Source organism: Mus caroli, chromosome 6 (assembly GCF_900094665.2).
Source record: "Mus caroli chromosome 6, CAROLI_EIJ_v1.1, whole genome shotgun sequence".
In the NCBI taxonomy this organism is placed as follows: domain Eukaryota; kingdom Metazoa; phylum Chordata; class Mammalia; order Rodentia; family Muridae; genus Mus; species Mus caroli.
In genome coordinates this window covers 134,569,496-134,580,981 of record NC_034575.1, presented here as the reverse complement: position 1 = coordinate 134,580,981, position 11,486 = coordinate 134,569,496, and the positions used below count along the sequence as shown (strand labels likewise).

Sequence of the window (11,486 nt, the reverse complement as noted above, 5' to 3'; positions counted from 1 at the left end):
ACCATGACTACTTAATCAAAATTAGAGAAAATTAGAGAATCCTACATAGATAAAGAAGAAAGTTTAGAAAAGGATGAATTCCATGAGAAAATATGTAAAAAAAAAAAAAAAAAAAAAAAAAAAAAAAAAAAAAAAAAAAAAAAAAAAAAAAAAAAAAAAAAAAAAAAAGATGAGGAAGGGGAAAAAAAAAGTGTGTTCAAATTAACTGAGGAGCAAGGACCACAAAGACAGAATTCCAGGAATAAGAATATAATTATCCGTAATAAACGTAAATCATCTTTAATCTCCAGTTTAAAGATGCAGACAGGCTGATTGATCAGACTAAACAGAGGAAAGGAAAATCCAACTGATTACTGTCTGCAAGAAACACATCACACTGCTAAAAATAAAGAGTTAATATGAAAAAATGGAAAATGATAATCCAAAGAAATGATAACTGAAAGCAAGCTGGGGTAGGTACCTACACATCTGATAAAGTAGAATGTAAACCAGAGTTGGAATAAAAAAGATGATGAAGAGGAAGAGGAGAAGGAGGAAGAAGAGGAGGAAGAACAAGAGGAGGAGAAAGATGATGATGATGATGATAAAAGGAGTACTCATTCTATATCCATTTTTGTTCTCCCTGCAGAATTACTGGGAAATATACTAAACTTTTTTTGAGGGGGAACTCAAATGATCAAATAAAGAAACTTGGGCAGGGAGTGAAAAAGCAGCAGTTGGGGATGGTTCTGCTGGCAGAGTGTTTGCCCAACATGAACAAGGCCTTGAGTTTGATTCCCATCACCACATAAAGCAGATATGCTTGTAATCCTAGCATTTGGGGAGGTTTTTTTTTTGGGGGGGTGGGGGAGCCTAGGGATCCAGCACTTCAAGATCATCCTAACTATATACAGAAAAACACATTTACTTTTAATATGGATTAGGTAACATCTTTTTTTTTTAATTCTATGTGTACAAATGTTTCCACCAGCATGTATGTATGTATGTATACCATGTATGTGTCTTCTGCTCAAGGAGATCAGTTAAAAAGTATTGGGCCGGGCGTGATGACACACGCCTTTAATCCCAGCACTTGGGAGGCAGAGGCAGGCGGATTTCTGAGTTCGAGGTCAGCCTGGTCTACAGAGTGAGTTCCAGGACAGCCAGGGCTACACAGAGAAACCCTGTCTCGAAAAACAACAACCACAAAAAAAGTATTGGATCCTCTGGAACTGAAGTTGCAGACAGTTGTGACTGTGTAAGTGCTGAGAACTGGACCTAAGTCCTCTGAAAGAGCAGCCAATGCTCTTAACCACCAAGTCATCTCTCCAACACAATAAACTATCATTAAGGCACAATATCCACAGAGAAAGTATACTGATGCGAAAATAATGCCCCCACCTTCACCCCCAAGAAAAACGTAAGTACTAATTTAGGTAATTTCGGAGTCTCTGCTATGGATTAAACTATACTAAAGCTCATTATCATAAAGTCTACAAACTCAGGGTCACTACAAAAGTAATTAATATGAAGTCATGCTGGACTGGGAGTTCCCCTTCTAATCTAATGAATGTAACTGGTACCTTCAAAATAGAGAGAAATTTGGATACAACATACACACAAAGAGAATAGCTTCTACAGGTAACGCTGGGAATGGAAAGGATGCCTCCACAAAGCTGTCCACAACCATGAGAAGAGAAGATACGACATGTACCCTTCCTCACAATACTAGACCTCCAGAGAAAGCTATTCTGCTGATACCTTCATCCTGGGCCTCCATCTCACCTCCAACTGTGATATAATCACTTCATTCGGTAAAGCATCACAGCAGCCCCAGCAAAAACTAGTAACAAACACTTTTTCTTCTTACATAGAATGTAAATGTACTTTCTGCTCAACCTCAAAGATATAAAAGTGGTAGCACACGATCAAAAGATAAATGATAATGAACCCCAGTACAAGGCTGCAGATCGGGTCCATGGGACAGACCTGCAGCTCGGTGAGCACTGCCTTATGCCTCTTGTTGCACTCTATCTTCTCCACTCGTGTTTTTAATTCTGCCAACGACTTATCAAACACAGCACATTGTAGGGCACACAGTTTTTCTTGTAGCAACCACTGTATGACCTAAAAAAAAAAAAAAAAAAAAAAAATCCTTAGATACAAAAAGGCAATTCAGCAAACAAAACAGAAACAGTAAATATTAAGGGCTAATAGCAATATAAATTCAATGAATAAAACATGATAAACTAATTTCAAGAATAAGATCCAAAACTCACTGCTACCTGCTAAGATTCTCTACAACCCCAAAAGGAAAGTACATGCTAAGAATAACATCTGCAGAGAGCAGAGCTCTGAAATGATTTGAAGCTCTAGCATTTTCTTATCTTCCTTATGCTGAAACCATAAAACCAAAATTTGTTAAAAAGAACAAGATTCTTCTAACCTATTAAAGATTGGAAACTGTGTGAGATACATTAAAAATGCCACTGCAGTATCAGAACTGGAAAATATTTCTAAATACTTATTCAAAGTTGCATTATTGCTCCATCTGGCCCATAATGAGCCAGAGCCGGCAGTCTGTCCTTCACCCCTGTGAACTCTGTTCTAGCGATGATGTCAGCCCATGGCATTCCTCCCTCCTTCACAAGCTCATCTTCACAATTCTCTCATTACTACCTCAACATGCACAAGAGAAAGACATTAGGTGGGGACAGCATTTTTATTGCATTGTTTCTTAATTTTTCTTTTTAAAGAAAGCATAAATATTTGTTCTTGTACTAGTACCTCTATAGAAGAAATTTCAAATTGTTAATTTATAACTAAATACTTAAGACCCTGAAAAACAGAACCAGGTTTGGTGACTAACACTTGTATTCACATCAACTGGAAGTTAACACAAGAGGGCACCCATAATATTAAATTCAACCTGGGCAAATAACTTGGGTACAGCCTAAGCTACTATGAACTAATGTCTCATGGGAGGAGGAGGCTGAGACATCCAGAGACAGAAGCCTGAGTCTCATGTCTCCCTACAAAAGGTATCTGAACACGTTAATGTGCATATGTGTGATGTACATGCAGGTATGTGTGCTCATGAATGTAACCATGGATTCCTGGTATCTTCCATGATTCTTCAGTTTTGAACCATATCGCATACTGAAGTATACCAACTGGCTCTCCTAGCTCTGGCTCCTGGCTCTCCTCTGGGACCCCGAAGTTGCCTCCCTTCCCCTCCCAGTGCCCTAGCTAGAAGCACCACCACGCCTGGCTTGTATGAGTGCATCCAATGAGAACTGGGACTGCGTGTGCTTGCATACTACCCTCTGAGACATCTCTGCTTTCTCACACTTCGAGAAGTACATATAACACTAGTTATTTTCAACATATACTGTAATGCTACCATAGCATATACAGGGAAGTTTCAAAAAAATCTTTTCTTTGAACATTCACTTTTCCTAATCCATCTGAAGTCTTGTCTCTATCATGCCTTAAACTAACATGAAAAAGGGTTTTAGATTGTACCAACTTAATATTATAGAAATTAAAGTCTACTAGATAAAGTTTGTTTCTTCTGCATTGTAAAATAATGTTCATATAGAAAAAGAAATGTTCAAAAACCTTAATTTTTTAATAATAATAGAGAAGTGTCATAGCTTCCTTCTATTTTAATATTTACTACCATGTTTTAAAACTATTGTAGCCAAATAGAGGAATAAAATTTATCATAGATTTCATAGCTTGTCACTGTCTTCAAGCTAACTAGACTACGTCAAAGTAAACACAGAATAATAGGATCATGCTGAAAATATCCAAGCATGCAGCTTGTGATATTCTTGACACATTTGACATGCAATGTGTGCTACCTTTTGAAGCTTCTGGTTGATGTCGCCTTTGGCTGTGATCTTTACTTGAAACTCGGCCTCGTATTCTTCATCCATATATCGCCGGCGTTTGGACTCTACACTGTCCATGTCTTCTGACTTAGAACGTTTTCGTCTAGAAAATTCATCTGAGAAAAACAACAAAGCAACCAGCACTGCTGAGTCTGCTGTCTAAGTTATAGGCCTTCACACTACAGTCAGCCAAGACCACACTCCGTCAGTCATCCTAGACACTCTCGAGATCACAAGAACTCAGCAGGCATACAATGCTCAGCTTTAAAGATGAAATAAATGATTTCAGCATGACAAACAGAACTTCCCAACTGCTTAGCAATGTACACTGAAGACAGCATTCTTTCCTTGAAACATTTTAACATTAAGATAGAGAGCTGTCTATAGCTTTGCCATACTGAATACATACAGCACATGGGAATACTTTAACATGTAACCGCCATCACTATGCCCCAGAGATCTATTAGCTATGCACATTCTCAATTATTTAATCCTCCTTCTTCTGCAAAAACAGCTGCAAGACAGTCATTCATTCTGACTGTGCCATTCCCAAGTCATTCACCCTTTAGAGCAGTGACAATACTCTAAGAGGTATTTAACATAGCCAAGTAGAGTTAAGACACATACACATAGCAAAATTAGTGTCACAAAAGTACATTTAGCACAGAACACACACTCAAAGATCTTACTTAAAACATTTTTTTCAAATGTTAACATTCATGAAGTCATTTGAAATTGTGTACTGGCTTTTCAGCATATTCCATACCTTCTATGGCCAAGCCTCTCCATAAATAGAAGCTATTTCCTTTGATTTGTAAAATAATGTTCAGGATATAAGGCAGGGAGGAGCGCAACTATACTCACATCTACCCAGACATTTATTTAATATAGTTCTACTTTACAACTTTTTAATGTAGATATAATAAACCAAAATCAAACCTTGACGTCTAGCTTTTTCTAAGCCTATGGCATCAGTTCTAGCATTCCTTCCCTCTGCATCGGCTGTAGACAGAAATATACTGCAATGCACTTACAGCGAGGCAAATCCTCCTGTCCTCAGCACAGCTTAGGGCACTGGTGCCTCAGAGTGTAAGTCTAAATACCCTCTGCAGAATGATTAACATAAACAAATACAATAAGCACAGTAACATTTGAAATCATACATGCAAAGATCCCTGAGCTACTAATGAACAGCATCAGGGATTGTGGCTTAAATTCAGAAGTGGAGAGAAGCGGGAGGGAGCCCATGGCTGAGGACACACTAAGGTAGGAACTGGTGCATGCGTACTTCTCACAGGTGGCTGCTCCTCGGCTGGAACTCGCTCCTCTTCCTCAGCTTTGCCGTCCTTCTCACTCTTTTCTCCCTCTGTCAGGACAAAGATGGAGAAGGGAGCCTTATTTCTATGGAAATCAGGAACACCTCATTAATTCACATTTTTGGTCACCAATCGGGCTACAAAACAAATGTTTTACAAAGCTGAAGTCACAAAGTGAGAAATACAGAGACTATGGGAGGAAGTCACAAAGTGAGAAATACAGAGACTATGGGAGGAAGTCATAAAGTGAGAAATACAGAGACTATGGGAGGGAGTCACAAAGTGAGAAATACAGAGACTATGGGAGGAAGTCATAAAGTGAGAAATACAGAGACTATGGGAGGGAGGAGCACTATCTGCGAAGGTAAAGACCAAGTTCACATTCAGACTGTTTATGCCTAATAAACGGAATATGACAAATACTAGATTTCACAGCCAACAATCTTACTTATAAACTTTCCATCATCAGTAACAACTATTATAAATCATAAAGATTTCCATACTTTCTGTTATTAAAATAAACCAAAAGACATTGCCAACAAGCTTGACATCAGTTCCCAAGCCGTACATGGTGGAAGCAGAGAACTGACTTGTTATCCTGACCTTCACATATACACTGACCACCTAACAATTCTAAACAACTCAGAACTCTCCTATGCTGAATTACCATTTTTCAGATCTGCCTACTGGATTCATGGCACTTAGAACATACATTGAGTTTTAGAATAAATTACAAGGATTAGAATGTATGCTAGAGTTTTACATTTTATCATAGAAAGAAATCTTGATACCAAAAAATGTTAACAGAATCTTATGGAGAAGTAGGGCCCGTTTTTTTGTTTTGTTTTTCAAGACAGGGCTTCTCTGTGTAGCCATGGCTGTCCTGGAACTCACTCCGTAGACCAGGCTGGCCTCGAACTCAGAAATCTGCCTGCCTCTGCCTCCCAAGTGCTGGGATTAAAGGCATGCGCCACCACTGCCCTGCAGGCCCTTATTTCTTTAACTTTTTGCTCAGTCTCTAGGGATTGTGCAAACTGCCTTTTGAGAAGATTTAGTGTTTATGTGGGTGATGTGTGTGGTGTGTGTGTGTGTGTGTGTGTGTGTGTGTGTGTGTGTGTGTAGGTAGGTACGGCAGAGCCAGACAAGAGTGCTGGCTTTCCAGAGCTAGAGTTATGGGTGGTTCTGAGATTCCATGTGGGTGCTGGGAACCCAACTTCAGTCCTCTTCAAGAGTAGCAAATAAATATTCAGTACTCAGCCATCTCTCGAACATAAAATAATAACCAAATGCCCTTGTACAGAAACTACTTGTGCATCATTTCCAATACAAAGCCTATTAGCTCATCAGTGCTAATCGGCTCCATCGTTCTACGTAGGCAAGGTTGTTACGATGCCTCTGTTCTTCTCAAGATCAGCCTTCTCATTAAGGTACTATGTTTTCAGAGTTCTATCTTCCATAAGCTTCGCTCCAGTCTGTCAAAACTAGACTGTAAGAGCACTAAAGATAGGTAACTAGATCTTATAGTTCTGGTAACGCCAAAACCTTTGAGGACTCAAATAAAGCATTTAATATCCTCCTGATAGCATTACATTTAATAAGTTATTTTCCTTTTAATGGCCAAGTCTGACACAGTACTACTTACTGTTGTCCTGTAGAAATAACAATATGTAATATATAAACAAACAGGCTTGCCTCTGTCCTACTAAACTGTAGAAAACTCTGATGGGCCACAACCTGTCAACCCCCTGCTTTGGAATGAATCTGTAAGGATATTTAAACAAACACAAACACACAAAATAAACAGACAAACAAACAAAAACTCACAAAGTCCTATAGATTACTTGAAAAAACTATACCCATTTGGGGGTAGGGGAGAGGAAGTAACAGGTAATACATGGATAAGCAAATACAAAGGCCAATAAACATATTTCTAATCTTGCAAAACCCATCAGGAGAATGTGGCCTCAGGGAAATCCCCCTTCTCCCCACATTTTCTAAGCTTTGCACCAGTACAATGGTGCAAATGCTGTCTTTACCATTAGTGGTTTGACCCCTTTGGGGTCAAACGACCCTTTCATGGGGTCAGCTAAGACCATCTGCATATAAAATATTTACATTATAATGAAAAACAATAGCAAAATTCCAGTTACGAAGTAGCAACAATAACTTTATGATTGGGAGTCACCACCTCCTGAGGAAGTGTCCTAAGTCACCGCTTCCTGAGGAAGTGTCCTAAGTCACCGCTTCCTGAGGAAGTGTCCTAAGTCACCGCTTCCTGAGGAAGTGTCCTAAGGGCCGCAGCACTAGAAAGGCTGAGGACTAATGCTCTAGGTGAGGTTTGAGAACAGCTAGACTTTTAACAGGAGAAGAAACAAGGTGCTAGCTCTGTACATGCGGCTGGAGGGCTTGATCTGAAAATGAAGAAAAAGATGGAATAGCAGTAAAGACTGTGTATGATGAAGCATAGTGATGTTAGGATAAACATACATCCACTGACGTCTGACCGTCCCCAGAAAAGGAAGCCCTAGCTTAGTCTCCTTAGCCCATGGTTTTCACCACTTAGAAAGTATCAGTTATCACTTAGCAACAGCTTGTCCCAGATGTACGACAACATATTAGTTCTTCTAATTTTGTAAGGTTTTTTTCTATTTGTTTTGTTAATAGTTTGAGACGAGGTCTCATGTAGCCCAGACTAGCCCCAAACTACCCATGGAGCCAAAGTTAACTTTGAACTCCTTGGTCCCCCACTTCTACACTTCCTTGTGTCAACCCACCTACCTGCATTTCTATAAAACCTTCCTCATGGGTCACTCACTAATCCTGACATTATTAAGCATGTTGTATCAACAGCTTATTAAAGCAAGTAAAAGTCCGGAATCAGCTAACCTGGAGCGCTCCTCTTAGTCTGTGCTCCAGCTTCAGACTCATCTTTTCCACACGAAATATCCTCTTCATCAGAAAGGACCAAAAAGGCTTCTTTTGGCAAATTCTCACTACTTTCTTGTTTCGAGGGTGAGCCGAAAGAACCCTCCATTTTATCCTCCAAATCCTGACTCGTTTCGACTGGAAGGAGAGAAGCTTTTGAAAAGCAGCTAAGTTCATCCTCGGTGGGTGCGAGTTTTTCCAAAATCGGAATGATCTCGTCTGTTTCCATGGAGTCCGTGTTGTCTAAGACAGTATCCTCCTTGTCCTCCTCGGCGGGGTCCTCACTGACAGCGGCTACAGGTTCTGCAGGACTTTTATGCTCATCCTTTTCACTTTGGTCAACTTCCATGCTGCTGGAGATGGCCTCTTCTTCGAGAGCAGGCTCAGCGATGGGGTCCTCCGCTATCTTCGTTGTGTTTTCTGGAGGTAGATCAGAACAAATAATTGCACTGTGTGTTTCGAGAGGTTCTTCCTTCTCACCGACATTACTGCTCACTTTATTTCCCTCATCACAGGAGTCTTTACTTTGAATTTGGTCTAAGTGTTCGTCGTGTTCACTCTTGTCTGGACAATCATCACTGTTATTGCTACTCTGCTCTGTCTTGTCAGGGTCAGGACCTGCTTCACAAACTGCCACTGAGCTTGGTTTAACAGTGTCCGTGGCTGGTTCCACAGAGAGCTCCCCAGGAGTCAGCTCACCAGAAGCCAGTCCGCTGCAGACAGACCTAGGAAGGGAGTCCTCACTAGAAGGCAGCTCATCAGAATGTGAATCACCGGAGGGGGCACACTCATCCAAGGCTGACTCCCCAGGAGCCAGTTCGCAGGCTGCCACTACCCTTGCGACCGTTTCATCTGAAGCTGGCTCACTTGTAGCTGGCTCACTCGAAGCTGCTTCATGAGACACCGGCTCACCAGAAACTGGCTCGCCACAAGTGGAATCACCAGAGACAAGACCATGAGAGGCGGGTTCTTCAGAAACAGTATCTCCAGAGATGGGCTCGCTACAGGAGGGCTCGCTACAGGAGGGCTCGCTACAGGTGGGATCACTACAGGTGGGATGACTGGAAGAGGGATCACTGGAGGGAGGCTCCTCACAGGCAGAGTCACCAGTGGCCTGTACTGTAGTGGCCAGCTCTCCTGCAGCCAGATCATCAGAGGCTGGGTTGTCAGAGGCTGGGCTGTCAGAGGCTGGGTTGTCAGAGGCTGGGGTACCACAGCCTGCGTTATCAGAGGCTGGACTACCAGAAGCTGGTTCAGTGGTTACTTTAGAAGAAAGATCACAAGTTATACTGGGGGACAAAGCTTCACTATTCAAATCTTCTTGCTTGTTTTTTACAGCAACACTGGGCATACAAGGGGTCTCTTTCTGTTCCGTTGTACTTTCTTCTGGCTGAAAACAAATCCCATCAATACCATTCACTTCTTCTCGATCTTGAATACAATCTGTGTTTTCCAAAGGTGAAGTGGGATCCAAGTCTCCATTCTCATGGCTCCCATTCAGCAGCTTCCCGTCGGCTCTCAGCAGCTCCCCCTTGACTCTGTGCACAGCATCGAGCTGCTGGCGATCGCTCGCTCTCATTGTTTTCCGAGCCTTGAAGACTTTTTTCTGAGGTTCTTCTACACTATCCATTCTGAATCTTTAAATAAAAAGAAAAGGATTTTAATAAACTGAGATAAGAGTCATTAACTACAGGCTTAATGAAAATTAAAAAGTGTAAAATTTAGATCATATAAATTTAAAACACTGACAATAAAACCTTAATAATTACTCGGTCGGAGTTCTCATATTTACTACTCACATACTACAGAAGTGACAAACAATGCACACCAGAACATCAATGGAGGTGAATGAAGAGTTAAAAAGGAGCCGCTTCAGGGGCGTGAAAAGTCCAGGAAAACAATAGGTGCTGGAGACCAAACCCTGTCACTGTCTAAAGAGCAGCACTTAACCAATTACTGGACCGTCTCTCCAGCTCCCTTTGCAGGCTTGGAGAAAGCAAGAAATAAATGTTTTAGAGTACAGGTTTGAAATAATGAAAATGTTCTAACATTCACTGTGGTGATAGCTACACATCTATTGAATATGTTCTTCCTTTGGTCCTATCACGTCTATCTGTTTGTCAAAGAATGCACTCTTCTCACTGCTCGCGCTCCCGCGGTGCATCGGTCCCGCGGTGCATCTGCCTGCCTGCGGTTGCTGCTTTCTCCCGTAGCGTCAAGTCTCTGACGTTCTGAATGAGGTTAATCTGCACGTGACGAGTTACTTTTCAGGTAATGTGATAACATACTCTGACCAAAAACAGCTTGGGGAGAGCAATTTGTTTTGAAACACAGTTCAATACAGCCCATTATGTTGGGGAGGTTGAAGGAGCAGGGGTCGAAGTGGCTGGCCACATGTCACTCACACACACACAGAGTCAGAGCCATGACAAACTCCGCACACTCCTTACTTTTTCCCACCCCCAGCCCAGGGAACAGGGCCATTCATAGTGGGTGGGTCTTTTACATAATTAACCTAATCAAGATAAACCCATCCATAGGCATATCCCAGCATATCCCGGAGGCCCACCCACCTCTCAATGAGTCTAGATCTTGTCACATGACAACTGAGACGAAGCACTGCTCCATCATCCTTTTCCTGTGGTTCAAGCTTAATCCTCAGCTCTCCATTAAATCTCACCTTTCATAATATATACACACAAATGAGTCTAATGTTTCCCAAGGTATTTATTTTTATTTTATGTGCATGTAACCAAATAGCTCTGTGGGTTCCGTGCATGCGAAGTTGAAGAAATGGTGGTGAATCCTCTAGAACTAGTATTCCAGACAGTTCTGAGCCACAATGTGGGTGGGAACCCAACCCCCGGCTTCTCTGTGAGAGCAGCCAATATTCTCTCTTAGCTGCAAAGCTACATCTCAGCTCACAGCTTGTTTTCTGCTAAAGCATTTTCAAATTTCCATAGTTTTTTCTTCTTCTATCTATAAATGACTAAGCAGTATATTTCTTCAAGAGATAATACTAATCACTAGGTAAAGATCATTATAAAAAATTCACATCCAAAACCCAATCAATGATCATTATCAAAAACTCCTATCCAAAAGCCAAGCAAGGCTGATCATTCACAAGTCTTGAAGTATCCTGGTCTATACAGGGCCACAAAAGAGCCTGATTGACAGGTTTTCCTTAAAATGAGTGAGAATATGGTACTGTATTCTTACTGCTTAAATTGTAGATGAGAAGAAGATAAAGAGGATGGGCCCTAGTACAAACTGATAAATGTCTCTGAGACTTCAGCATGCACAGAGTAAAACCATGTGAAACCAGAGAGCTAGGCCATCACAGGCCAAACAACTCGAAGCAGCTAGATGT

General features: G+C 41.2%; 1 protein-coding gene across 3 annotated transcripts in view; it reads right to left on the bottom strand.

The window, feature by feature from the left end:
* Positions 1–11,486, bottom strand: part of Atf7ip (activating transcription factor 7 interacting protein) — an 88,307-nt gene that overhangs the window by 36,832 nt on the left and 39,989 nt on the right. For all 3 annotated transcript variants that reach the window (XM_021165001.2, XM_029478190.1, XM_029478191.1), the window contains exons 2-5: positions 8,078–9,753; positions 5,164–5,241; positions 3,846–3,991; positions 1,969–2,106 (exon numbers count right to left, since the gene is read on the bottom strand). In XM_021165001.2, coding sequence (XP_021020660.1) covers positions 1,969–2,106; positions 3,846–3,991; positions 5,164–5,241; positions 8,078–9,746 — 2,031 coding nt within the window. In that variant the 5' untranslated portion in view covers positions 9,747–9,753. The remainder of the gene's footprint in view (positions 1–1,968; positions 2,107–3,845; positions 3,992–5,163; positions 5,242–8,077; positions 9,754–11,486) is intronic.